We start from the raw sequence: 14,124 nt of genomic DNA, 5'->3' as shown, positions 1-14,124 counted from the left end.
CTTATCTGTTCTTGCTCTCATGTTTTCTTTCTCTTGAGTCTGATAAGCATTCCTGAAAGTGCTTAAATCATTACATGTTAATCAATTCAAAATGTAAGCTTATGACGAATCATCCATTTTAGAAAAAACAAGCTGTCAAGCTTAAGAGATGCAGTAAAGATGGTCAAGACTTACTAGCAAAGCATTGAGGGGCTTTCAAAAGCATTGCCGGTTCTGATTTGGGATAACCTGAAATTTTTTTAACTAGATTTATTATTTATTTATTTATTTTACATCCTGGTTGCAATTTCCCCTCCCTCCTCTCCTCCAAGTCCTCTCCCAACTCTATTCCCACCCCCTAATCCACTCCCCTTCCATTTCTGTTTAAGAAAGGGCAGGTCTCTCACGCGTATCAACAAATTATGGCAGTCTTAATAACCTGAAGTTTTAAAAAACCTGGAAACAAGGGCTCGGCAGATATCTTTCAAGCTCTTTGCAGCCAAGACTCTGCCGCCTCAATGTCTCCTGCACACATTTGCAGAGAAGCAGCCTCACTTTTGACGGGGGCACATTTCTTCAGCTTTGGTCTACTCCATTTCTTTGATTCTGCATGAACTGTGGAGTCTAAGACACTGTGTCCTCCATTGCCCACACAGCTCACCCAGCTCTTGACAGGGAACTCCAGCTTCCTTGTCTCTAAAGCAGGAAGGCAGCTGCTGTCTTCCTGTTATGCAGATTAGCCGAGCAAAGGCTATGTAATTGCAAGAACAACTAATTCTATTTTCTCTGAAATAGACTTGTAGGTAGCAGCCATCAGAAAATAAAGTTAAGAATGAATTTTCTTAATTATACTTGAACTTTTGGGGGATTTTCAAAAATTATAATTGAATAAATTTAAAGAGCTTATTAGTACACTTAATAGTGACAATTATTTAATATACACAATAGCAGAAATAACAATATATTGCAGATTTGAAATTTAAAGAACAGGTAGATTACTATTGTCATAAAGTGCATACTAATTAATTTAACTATTTCAGAACGTACAGTTATATCCCAAAGACAAAGACCATCAACAGATGTAATCTTGTCAGTTTTCATGTTTTTAAAGATCTGAATTATTTTTCAAAACAATGTATGCTTTTCCAAAAATGTGTCTATCACAGGAGGCATAGCTTAGTCGTAGAGCATGTGTTTAATATGCCCTAGTCTCAGAATGCCCATCACAAAAAACAATCAGGAAAGCAAGGGCCAGAATGAGATTAAAAAAAAAAAGTTCCTAGCTAATTTTGTTATGAAACTTCCCTTTCAATCATTGCATTAATCTCAAATAGATCTCTGTCGTGTTGTAGAATTGTTCTTTTGCAGAGTGTTTGCATATGTACCTCTATGTACATATGGGTATTGCCAGGGCAAATATGTACATGGGCCCACATATTGTAGTCTTTAAAATCGTCACAAGAAAATTATAAGTGTTTTGCATGTTCAAACTTTTTCAAATTATTTTCTAATTTATTAATTAATTCATTTATTTATTTATGTGCCATGCTGGGGATTGAACCCAGGACTTTGGGTGATCTCAGCATGCACTCTCCCACCGAACTCTAGTCCTCTGACTTTGATTTCTACTTGTACAGCCTCTCAACAAAGCAGCAGAGAAGGCAGTAGCAGCTTCTGGTCTCCCAGATGAGGGTATGACTTTCTCAAGACATGAGACGTGAGTGCCCATAAATAGTAGAGCCACAACTCAAACCCATCCTTGGGTTCCCAAGGTGGTCCTCCTGTCCATATCATTGCTTCTTCTCGGGGCATGCAGTTGGTGTAGTGATGGCGAAAGCAAGTGAGCAAGAGAGTCTGGGAGAAATATAACTTGATTGTCTTTCTGGAGTTTGAGAGAATAAACTCTAGCAACCAATTGAAACATGAAGATCAAAGTCTACAAGGAAGTCAGCAGCATTGGGAGTATATTAATTGCATTCATTTCAATTGAATGGATAGGTATTTTTTTATTTTTAAATTTATTTATTTATTTTATTATTAAAAATTTCCACCTCCTCCCCACCTCCCATTTCCTTCCTCCTCCCTTGCCAGTCCAAGGAGCAGTCAGGGTTCCCTGCCCTGCTGGGAGTCCAAGGTCCAACCCACTCCATCTGGGTCCAGGAAGGTGAGCATCTAAACAGACTAGGCCCCCCAAAGCCAGTACATGCGGTAGGATCAAAACCCAGTGCCATTGTTCTTGGCTTCTCAGTCAGCCTTCATTGTCCAACACGTTCAGAGAGTCCGGTTTGATCCCATGTTTTTTCAGTCCAGGTCGCGCTGGCCTTGGTGTGCTCCCATTAAACCAGCCCCGCAGTCTCAGTGGGTGGGCGCCCTCCTCGCGGTCCTGACTTCCTTGCTCATGTTCTCCCTCCTTCAGCTCCTCATTTGGGCCTTGGGAGCTCAGTCCTGCACTCCAGTGTGGGTCTCTGTCTCTATCTCCCTCCATCGCCAGATGAAGCTTCTATGGTGATATGCAAGATATTCATCAGTATGGCTATAGGAAAGGGCCATTTCAGGCTCCCTCTCCTCAGCTGCCCAAGGAACTAGCTGTGGACATCTCCATGGATACCTGGGACCCCTTCTAGAGTGAAGTCTCTTGCTAATCCTAAAATGGATCCCTTAATTAAGATATCTTCTTCCCTGCACCCCTATCCACTCTTCCTCCATCCCAACCATCCCATTCCCTCAGGGTCTCCCCATCCTCCCCCCCTCACTTTTCTATCCACATCTCCCCATCACCCCTTACCGCCACCCCACCCCACCCCCAAGATCCCAATTTTTGCCTGACAATCTAGTCTACTTCCAATATCCAGGAGGATAACTATATGTTTTCCTTTGGGTTCACCTTCTTATTTAGCTTCTCTAGGATCTGGAATTATAGGCTCACTGCCGTTTATTTATGTCTAGAATCCACTGATGAGTGAGTACATACCAAATTCATCCTTTTGGGTCTGGGTTACCTCACTCAGAATAGTGTTTTCTATTTCCATCCATTGCATGCAAAGTTCAAGATGTCATTATTTTTTACCACTGAGTAGTACTCTAATGTGTATATGTTCCACACCTTCTGTATCCATTATTTTTTAAAATAACATTTTACCCACGTCTCCACCTTCTCATGTGTGCTATTCTTACAGCCAAATGCTATGTTCCTCTTCTATTTCTTTGGTTACAGATTTATACCTTAAGTTTATTTCTTGAAAATTTTGTTTACTTTATACAGTCTGTAATGAATCTCAGAATTTTATTCCTGTAATACAAATATTTAGAGATGAATCTTACACTACTCAGTTTAGACTGGTAAGTTGCAGAGCTAACATTGTTCCTAGCGATGAACAGGGGTCCAAACAGATGTGTACACCTTTACTATTCAGACTTGTTCAGTCAACAGTCCTGTGCTTGGACAAACATGAACTAGCCTCTTTAAGCAATTCAGAATTATATGTAAGAAGCAAAATAAAATCCTTAATTGTTATTCCAGGAGAGGCCTGATCTACAGGACCCCTCATCTGATTTCAGCACTGCACATGTGACCCTCAGCACCCAGGAACAATTATGTATAGGAGACTAACATATCTTCATTTGTATTAGTGAAAACAGAAAAGCTACATTTTTCAACAATATTGAAAATTTGAAGGAACTATATTAGATCAAACATCTACATGATAAGCTTGCAGAACTCACTGCAATATACACTGATTTTATTGTTTTCTTTTTATAATGATATTTTGAAGCCAGGAAATTTTTTGAAAGAAACATAGGTGGAGCTGAAGAGATTGCTCAATGGTTAAAAAAATTTGCTGCTCTTGCAGTTTACCTGGGTTTGGTTTCCAGCACTCACAACAAGAAGTGGCTTACAGCCACTTATAACCAGTTCTAAGCCATCTGATGTCATCTTCTGGCCATCTAGGGCACCAGGCATGCACATGATATATACATATAAGTTCTTATGCACATATAAAAAATAACATAATCTTAGTGGGAACATAGGGGGGAAATGAATGATGCTTCTGTGCTTCTGAAATTTGACAGTAAGCATGTTATTATAAGGAAAATCAAGGATGGGGTATATAGTTCAGTGCTTTAGAATACTAAGTGCACCATGAATACTAAATCCCTAGGTTTGTCGCCAGGCACACACACACCACCGAGAGCAGAGGCACAAACACCAGGGAAGCTCCCTGTGACACGGTCTCCATTCTGATTACAATGTGTACTGCAGAGCTGGGCTGATGCCAGGGCTGGGAAGCGAGGACTATGGGTCTTGATTTTGCACCATGAAGAAAGTTCATCACAAGCAGCAGACCTCACGGCTGGCTAAGATCTATCACTGTGTCATCTCAAAGCCAAACAAACATGCTGACATTCCACAAGTCAGCTAGGGCATCGGGGTCTTCAACACCATATCTTTAGATCATTTTTGGACGCCAGAAGGGAACTAAACTTGCATGAGCAAAGAAAACAGCACACAGGGGAGTCGTTAGTTTCCATCACTTTTGGAAGTCTTTATTTTTTAGTTGCTCCTCCCACAGTGACGCACTGAAAGGCATAACAGTTTATAATGTACAAAGCATTGGAAGAAAGTACCTCAACTTGCCAATTATTTCCAAATGAGATTACAAACAAAAGGAAAAAAAATCTGGTTTATCAAGAAAGGACAAAAATAACTGAATAATGTCTGTTATTTACTTTTCTCTTTTTAACGTAAGGTCAGGAACACTTCATTTTACAAATAGGATTAACATGAACATAACATCATCGCACAAGCTTGCAGACGACCAGCATAAAATATGGGGTACAGTTCTTAATCAGAAGAATCATGCGTTCGTGAAAGAAATTATAATCATTTATACAATTGAATTGATTTCAGTATTACAAAAACTAAGTTGCATCTATTTGTATTTAGTTCATTAAAAAGGAAAACAAAACAACAACAACAACCAAAAGGAAGGAATGTTAGGGAAAGCCAAACACGACTGGGCACTCCCATACACAGGTCGTGTCCCCTTGGTCCTTGAAATTCCGAAAGGGGTGTGCCTCAGACATCATAACATAGTGGCTGACAGGAACAGTGCTCTTTTTAATCAACAAACAATAGTTTGCCAACAAATAAATACATGATACACGCAACACACAAAAAAAGTTAAACATTAAAAACAGTGACATGATTGTCTAAAATTAAGATGTTATCACAAGGATTTGGCAAACATCGTATTAGTGGTACAGCGGTACTGGTGATGAGTAGGTTACATCACTGACTTAACCTCTCTGAGCATGAGCATCCATAGTTTACAGTATACACATACCCTTTTTCCCTATTTTAAACAATGTACTTAAGAAGGCAAAAGGTAAGGGGGGTGGCAAAACTCCTGCTATTACTTCCTATAATCATTGTGCATTTCTTCTGACTACTTCCATCTTCAAAGGATTAAATTACAGAAAACTTTTAAAAAGAAAAAAAAAATTAAATCTGGTAATTAAAAGCAACTGTTCCCAATCACATCAGGTGATCTTGTAAAAAGCAAAATTTGATTTCTATGGAGTGTTCATTTGTATCATCAATGCTGCCGTCTCAAGTGCCCCTCTCACCCACCAGTGCCCTCGGACAGGAGAGTGGAAGGTGCCTTCCCCAGTGAGGTTTTCATTCATCTCTGATCATGTTAGATTAATCGATCCTCCAGAAGTCAGCAGCTGCCTTGCTGTGCAAAACAAAATATTGAGAATAAATAGCTTCCTTTTTTTTCTCTCCCTTTCTTTAATCATTCAGTTTAAGGTCACCAAACTTTAAATGAGTGACCCTTTCGGTTGATAAGGCATTCTGCTCAGCAGTCTTGTAAAGAGTTCTCTAGGTAAGAGCCATGCTACTGTTGGACTTGGTCCCACTCTGGTCAACCTCGACAATGTCATACATGACTTATGGACTGGATGGCACTGGATTCTGCTGCAGCCCTTGCCATGCTGTGCCACACGTTGGAGGAGCTGTGGGAGGCTGGATGAAGGGACTCCTTGTCAGACAGCGACAGCATCATAGCATATGCCTGGAGTGAAAAGGAGAGACTCACTAAAGGGCATTTGAACAGAAAGAGCAAATCCAATTCAAAGAATATAGCCCATGCATATTAGGAAGACATGAGACCCTGGACAGAAGCACCCTTCATGACTGTATTTGATAAGGGGCTCTATTCTTTTCATCAAAATGACGTAAGTGCTTACCTTAGCCAGACTGTGGAGGAGACGGTCTGACTCTTGCACCCTGTAACCCAGACTCCTGAAGGTGAACGACTACCCCAAGGTCCTTCAACTCTTTAAAACTAGGTCTTATTTCTGCCCAAATTTGAGACCAGTGTCCTTTCTCAAGTTTCCGGTTGTGTTTGAAATACCTACTGTAGACATCTAACACCCCTGAGAATAAGCGCTCAAGTAAATTCCATCAAGGAAAAAAAAATAGGAGGCCCGACAACATCCTAAGCAACCATTACTCATGAGTCCATGAGGAGAAGGTGCACAGAGGTTCTCTGACAGGAGCAACTCTTTCTTCTCTGTGATCATGCCAAGCTCTAAATAACTGTTCAGAGATTCCCTCACCCATTGCCAAGGAAAATATTCAAATGAAGTGTTTGGTCTTGACTTGTGAGTGAACTTTTCACTGTTGATTTGCTATTGTGGGTCTCATCCATTGCTAAACTTGCTTGTCAAAATGCTGTTGAAGTGGAATCATTAAAGTCCTGCCAAAGACATTCCAAGTGTCTGTAAACAAAGACAAATGCCTCTGTTGTTGAGCAGAATTTCATCTCGGGGAGTCATGCTGAGACATGTGGCCAGCCTGTGGTTTCTCTCTCACCATGGCATTTGGTTAGATTACAGGCTGATTTTAATTTGCTGGGTCATGGCTCTCAATGCACACATTTGGCTTTTCTATTTGTGTGTGTGTGTGTGTGTGTGTGTGAGTGAGTGAGTGTGTGTGTGCACACATATGCATGCATGTACATATGCTTGCATATGGGGGTTACATATACATGTGTGTGTGTGTTTGTGTGGAAACAAAATGTCAGCATTAGATACTGCTCATCAGGTACAGCACACCTTGTGCTTTGAAACATGGTCTTTCCCTAGTCTGGAACTCACCAATGCGGCTAGCTGGCTGACCAGTGAGCACCAGGAACCCTTCCACCACCATGCTTGGCTTTCTTTACGTGAAGTTCTACGGGTAAATCTCATGTCTTGTGCTTGCATAGCAACTATTTCAGTGACTGATCCACATTTGATTTTTATAGATGAGATGTACCTTCTGGGTTTGCACAAAAATCCCAGTGTTTATTCAACTAATATTCCTTAAGCATGAACTCTATGCCAGGCACTGTGATAAGTTCTAAAGGATTAAGGATAGATAATGCAGAGTCCATGTCCTTTGTGGTGACCTTGGTTACTCTATCACTTGAGTTTAAATTTCCTTACACTAATTAAGAACCACCCAGCACTTTTCTCCAATGGCTGCAGAGGAAACACAGAATTCAGGTTAGGAAGCCTCGTGCAAACTGATACCATTAAGGAAATAGTTTTTGTAGAATATGGTTTTCCTCAAGGAAATTCCCATGGCAAAATAAAGTCACTATTTTATTGATTCGTGATTTTGGGTTCAATCATTGTAAAGAGTTAATATATAAATGCTGGAGAAAAGCACCATAAATTTCAAATTATATTAAAAAAATTGACAGAAAGCGTGTGCTCTTGGGAAATCAAATGGCAACTTAAATACAGGGATCACTGCTCAGTTCCTCCACACCACGGAGACAGCTGCTGAGCCACAGAGTGGCTGAATTAGTGACCAGAGCCTCACAATAAAGTTAGTTTGCATGAATACTTGATGGAATACCCATATATACACATGTATACATATCTGAATACTGAAGTAAAATAATATGAGCTAGGTTACACAATGCTTATATCTGTTGTGATGCTAGCTGGTACCTTGTCTAGGAAGGACATTTACCTCAAAATGCTGGCCCTGAGACGCATGCCACAGCTGTTAGCTTTACATTCTCAGACCCTCTGGCTTCCTTTCATGTCTGACAGTTTCTGAAATGTATATTATGTTCTGCACATTATGGGTGGGATAGCTAAAAGAAAGGAATCTTGGATCCTCCATGAATCTCTGAAAGCTGGGAAACATGGGATATATGTGTGCATATATATGTATATGTACATATATACGCATACATATATATTCAAAGCAACCACTTCTTATGGAAGTGTCTATAAGTGTCTCTGTATGGGTTAAACTTAACATTAGAAACTGAGAAGTCATGTTCAGCCCATTGAGTCAGAGAAAAGAAGGAGACAACTTCTCTGCTTTTCTTTTACAGTGAGGAAATGGCATCTGACCATAACCTACATGCTTCTGCCAAGATGGCATAGATTGTAGAAGTCCACTGTGCAGAGTCTGACTATATCCCATTCAGAAAAAAATATTAATTTCTCTATTTACATACATAGTATCATATGCTTTTATTGAAATAAACGATTACAAACAACATACATTATCCTACTGACATAATGTCCCTGATCAGCAATCACCATATCTTAGCTGAGATTTTACTATTTCATTATTAACACCAGCCCAATGCATCTCAAAGAATAGGAAATCATATCAAAATGTGTAGGCTAATATGGCCCATTGTTTCAATATGTCCTGCCACCTCCAAAATGTTCTAAGTGAACCAAACAATTCAACCAATGTGACCAAAATATACACTGTTTTATTTTTTGTTTTTTTGGATTTTTGAGACAGGTTTTCTTTGTAGCTTTGGGGACTGTGCTGGAACTAGCTCTTGTAGACCAGGCTGGCCTTGAACTCATAGAGATCTGCTTGCCACTGCCTCCCAAGTGCTGGGTTTAAAGGCGTATGCCACCACCGCTTGGCTAAACTGTATTTTTTTAAATGGTCTTAATGAACATTCAGTTGAGTGTAGATGTCATAAAAATTATTGTTTCTCTTTATCTTTTAACAAAAGACTAATGCTCTTTTAATTGGTTCTGGCAAATCCGTTTTTAGAATAATTTTCTGTTGCCATGTGCTGGTTGGTTATGAATCAGAAGACTACTCATTCACTCAGTAAACACTGACAGGCTTTATTTCTAGATCTGTAACTAAGCTGGTGTAGATCTTTGGTAGCTCATTTTATTTTTGGCCTTCACTTTATCCCTAATCTCTAGACTTAATTATCCGATGGATATATCAGAATTCACTATATATAGTAAAGAAAAGTAAATAATTTTAAAACATGCATATGTCAATGGAAGTTATAGATACAGAATGATCAGAAAATAATACTGAGATAACAAAAGAACTTGAAGATAAGCCATGTGTGCTCTCTATCCAGAAGACAAGAACCGAAGGGAAACTCAAGGAACTGCAAGGCAAGGGCAGGCTTGCCATGGAAATTTCAGTGGTACAGAATGCAGTTTTACATGCTAATGGCTGCATTAGTTAACTTTGGCATTGATCAGCTATATAGAGAAAACCCAGGAACATCATGGATAAAGCAACCAGATCTACTTGGATTCTAGAATGCCACAGAGTGACAGTATCTCCTTCTGTTTATCGAAGAAATGCACGCATGCATGCACCATGTCCCCTGATGTGGACTGCGGCCATCAGTACCTGTGACTTGGACTTTCTGTGTAACGGCTGTTTAAGCTCCTCTGGCACATGGGAAGAACTAAAGGAAGACAGCTCAGCATCAGTGTATTGATTCTCTTCCATCTCCCTCATTTTGAGGCTATCTGTGAAGTGCCTTATGTGATCTAGAGCAGAAAGGCCAGATTTATAGTCTTCCTCTTTATACCTAAAATGAACCAATGGGAAAGCACAGAAATTGGGTTTTCTTTTGCAGTTTCTTGTCTCATCAAGTTATTGTCATTTTTATCTTAATGGCTGTCAAACTTCATACTGCACTGCTGTGTAAAGTAGCATGCAATACTTGCTAGTTTTAAAATATTAACAAATATCACATCTTAATATATATATTTATTTCAATATTTTATTGACAAAGGCAAGCATGTATTAGAAGTAAAGTCAATGCCATATTGAGTTAGCAATGTGTGGGAACAGAAGTCACACATTTGAAAACTTCTTCTAGAGTAAAGTCAATTATAAAAATATTCAGTCAGGATACCTTGCAATCACAAAAATATAGTATCACCTTCACCTTAGCTATTTGTTAATATCTTCCCATTAAAAATCTATCATCTGTGAAATTTATATTAAACATTTGAGTTACGACTATAGTAGATGATTGAATGGATTCAATCACAATGAAATGTCTATTTTTCCTTTGGGCTTCATAAGTAGAATCTAAAAAGCAAATGCTTGTGTAATCTTCATTCATCCTCCCTGCTTTGGGGCCACCAGAGTTCCACAAACACTAATGTATTTACATGCTTGTGTCCCTTGCCACCTCATTTTCTCCTATGTCAAACTGATGCACTGTGTGTGCCTTTCCCGGGTCAAATAGAAGGTTAATGATTTGCTACTCACAAATTCCTCATAATCTAACACATTCTTTCAGTAGCCAAGCAGAGCTGGAGGAATTTGCACCACAGCCTGCCACACATAGTACCTCTGTTGCTTGGCTTGCAAAGTTGCAAAGCACTCACCTCACTGGGGATGTCTTACAATGCATCTCCAGGGCACCGGCTTCTTCATAGTCATCCTCAGGGATTTCTTCATCTAAATTACTTGTCCCCAGCTCCTTTCTGGATTTTCCAGGAATATCATTGTCTTCATCCTCCTCATCCAACAACACCTCATCTTCTACTTCTTCATCATCCAGTAAATCAGAATTCTGGCTGGTTACCAAGGCCTTGTCATCTTTAAAATGACTGCCATTCATCCTTTCAAAAGTATAGAGAATAAACGGATAAGTTATTAATATAGATAGATAGATAGATAGATGATAGATAGATGATATATAAACATGCAGTTCGTTTTTTCAACATTCCCCCTAACAATAGTTTAAATATTCAGCACTTACAAAAAGGAGTTTATATTGTGTGTGTCTCATTGCAATCTTGGGAAAATAATGTACTTTCACAAAGGCGCAAACAAAGACAAAAATAACTGGATGATTACTCCGGCTGCAAATGCAGCCTCTGGCAGAACAGGAAAAGCAAGCCCAGCCTCGGATTTCTTATCTTTCCTGATAAATGATATGCTGTGCACTATGTAAAAGCAAATGACTGTTTTCTCCACATAATGTACATAATTACCGTTTAAGTGCCACCATTTAAAGTAATTGATTTCTGGAAAACATGTGTCACTGAGCGACGCTGACAATTGCTTCAACACACACACACACACACACACACACACACACACACACACAAACCGAATCTATGAAACCAAAGACAAAGTGAGCAAAGCTGCCAAGGAGCGACTGGTATTTACTGTTTCCTGGATGACAGTTGTGATATTTGCTACTTGGACACAATATTCAAGCTTGGAAGTTATTGAGAGCCCACTAATCTTGACTCTTTCTAAATGATCCTAAATTGTCTAAGAGCAAAGGAGTTCTTTGTTTTCCAAGAAAACACACAGATGGTAAATCAAGTAGGAATTTAAGTGAACTAACATCCTTTGAAACTGACATAGCAGGCATAGCTAACAATGCAAAACAATCATTTTTCAACTTAAAATGTCCTCTGTAATATCTCTGTTCACATTGGAAAGAGCTGCAATACAGAACTCGTGTAATGTATTACAGAAATCCCGCTTATGGAATTTGAAGGCATACATGATGGTGAGGCTTTCAAAATGACCAATTATTTTAATTTAAGGAAAATATGAATATAAGTTTTGTTATAAGACTTTAAAATAGAACTAAAACATGACACAAGTATAGGCACTTGAAAAGAGGGAGATGCTTCTGAAAGATGCATGGTCAGAGCGGTTGATGAGTTTGAGAAGATAGGAACCGTCACAGGCACCCACGCATCCGAATCTCTAAGTCATCCATAATTTTTTTTGTCTTACCATGTTCCTCTATCTAGTTACTGTATTAGAAACTCACAGAACCTTCAGTTATTGATGTAGGTAAGTACACTTCCATATGAAAAATGAAATGATTTTTTAGCCCATGAAAGATCAGAAAGCATACACAGCAATTCCCACGCAAAAAAAAAAAAATGTAGAACTTAACGTTTAGATTTCTGAGAATTAAAGCAATACATACATGAGCCAACCTTGGAGATGACAGAAGCACAAAGTACAAATGCATTTGAGCAGAAAAAGTAACATCATTATTGAGCATTTTATACAACCTCTTAACCTCTTCTACCAAAAAGAATGATGAAAACATATTTTTCACAGACATAAACTATTAGTTTTCAGATACACTGCCAACTTGCTAGCTTGAATGGAAGGAAATTGTTATTATTTTAAAAGAGTGAAGAATGAAAGTAAAAGAACAAAGAGTCCATGGATAAAAACCAAGAGCAACAAAAGCCACATGATTAAGAAAGCCTATTTGTTAATTATGCTTTCAAATGTGGCAATTTATAGGGATAAATTATTCATCAAAAGTAGCCTGATAGGTGCAGAGAGAGGGAAAGTCAAATGACTTGCCTTCTACTTCCGTGTTTAGACATGTTGAAGCCAGATGTTGCGGCTATGCAGCCTCAAAATCTCCAGTTGAGCGCTATCAAATTTGAATAGACTTTTGGGAACCCAATGGTGATTTTAGCATTTCTTATTTTTATTATATAATCAGACTTTAATTTGTACATTATGTCTGTTACTAACTCCATTTTTAACTGCCGAACAATGGGCTCATCTTCCCCCACACCACACAAACACAAAGGGGCAAATAAAAGGAAAGGGACGTCCAACAAGGAGATGCTGTTGCTCTTACGACTTCTTAGAGGCCTAAAAGGGTCCTTCTCTCTCCTTTCCCTAGCTACGCTTTTACACAAAATAAAGAACAAGCACAGTTGTTTGTTTTACTGTTATTTCAGTTAGAGCACTTATTATCTGAAGTGTGCTTCCTTGGATTATGATGTAAAATGGTTAGTCTAGGCTTTTACCAGCATAACAAACTATAGACAGTGCCACAATAAAGTGATGGAATCTTTATCAATTAAGTTCATGATATTTTAAAATATTCTAATTTAATGGGCTCCAGGATAGCTATGGTCAGAGAAGGGTAGTTCTTCAATACCAAATATTTAGCTATCCTTAATGGTACGGAAATTTAAATGTAAGAAAAGTTTTGGCAAAATACTGTGCGATTAACTTCACATACAAGGTCAAGCATAGATGAATGAGTAATTATCAACAGCATTTGCTTCTCTGCTGATGTCCTTGATGCTGCTGATGATATTAGCTCAAGAAAAGCCATGCCCACTTAAAGCCAACATCCCTGCCTGTTTGAGAGTACAAGAGGAACTATTGGCTCTCAATTAAAAAGTTCTCGAATAGCTTCGGTGCAAACATATTGACCTAATCTATGTGAATTTCATATACATATTAATACTGATATATAGAGGGATAGAGAGATAGGATGGAGACACAAGAAATTGTGTCATAGGTTATCTGTTAATATCATATTATAAGTAGTAATAGCCAACAATGACTAGCGATCCAGTTGACCCCTTGTGGTGAGTCTCCTGCTGGCTTTTGAAATTTTGTAAAATATTTTATTTGGTTGCTAAGATAAGCAGATCTGTCTGGTAGCGAAATGGGCTGCAAAACAAATAGGCCAGGTTATGGCTCATCAATTATTTATACAGCTTCTGGCAAGTCATTAACCTTTGATGTCCCCACTCTTTTGCTGATAAAGTTGCAGTCACTTTCAGGATATCATTGTAAAAATTAAATCAACTAATATGGAGCTGAAGAGATGACTCAGCACTTAAAGCACTTACTGCCCAAGCAAGAAGATCAGAGTCCCCCAAACTCACATAAACACTGGATGGACATGGTGGCCCACCTATACCTCCATCCTCAGAAGATGGAGACAAAGGATTCTGGCAGCATGTTAGCTAGCCAAGTTGGCAACATTAGTGAGCTCTAGGCTAGACTTGGAGAGACCTTGCCTCAAAGTATAAGGT

At 38.9% G+C, this 14,124-nt stretch overlaps 1 protein-coding gene across 2 annotated transcripts in view; it reads right to left on the bottom strand.

Annotated features, from left to right (window-relative positions):
• Nucleotides 1–4,498: 4,498 nt before the first annotated feature.
• The window catches only part of Mecom (MDS1 and EVI1 complex locus), a 558,857-nt gene continuing 549,231 nt past the window's right edge, over nt 4,499–14,124 (bottom strand). For both annotated transcript variants that reach the window (XM_038348277.1, XM_038348278.1), the window contains 3 exons: nt 10,675–10,911; nt 9,680–9,863; nt 4,499–6,056 (listed from right to left, as the gene is read on the bottom strand). In XM_038348277.1, the coding sequence (XP_038204205.1) occupies nt 5,922–6,056; nt 9,680–9,863; nt 10,675–10,911 (556 nt within the window). In that variant the 3' untranslated portion in view covers nt 4,499–5,921. The remainder of the gene's footprint in view (nt 6,057–9,679; nt 9,864–10,674; nt 10,912–14,124) is intronic.

This window comes from Arvicola amphibius, chromosome 11 (genome assembly GCF_903992535.2).
Source record: "Arvicola amphibius chromosome 11, mArvAmp1.2, whole genome shotgun sequence".
NCBI classification, from domain to species: domain Eukaryota; kingdom Metazoa; phylum Chordata; class Mammalia; order Rodentia; family Cricetidae; genus Arvicola; species Arvicola amphibius.
The sequence above is the reverse complement of the archived record's forward strand: the minus strand, read 5'-3'. Positions and strand labels throughout refer to the sequence as shown.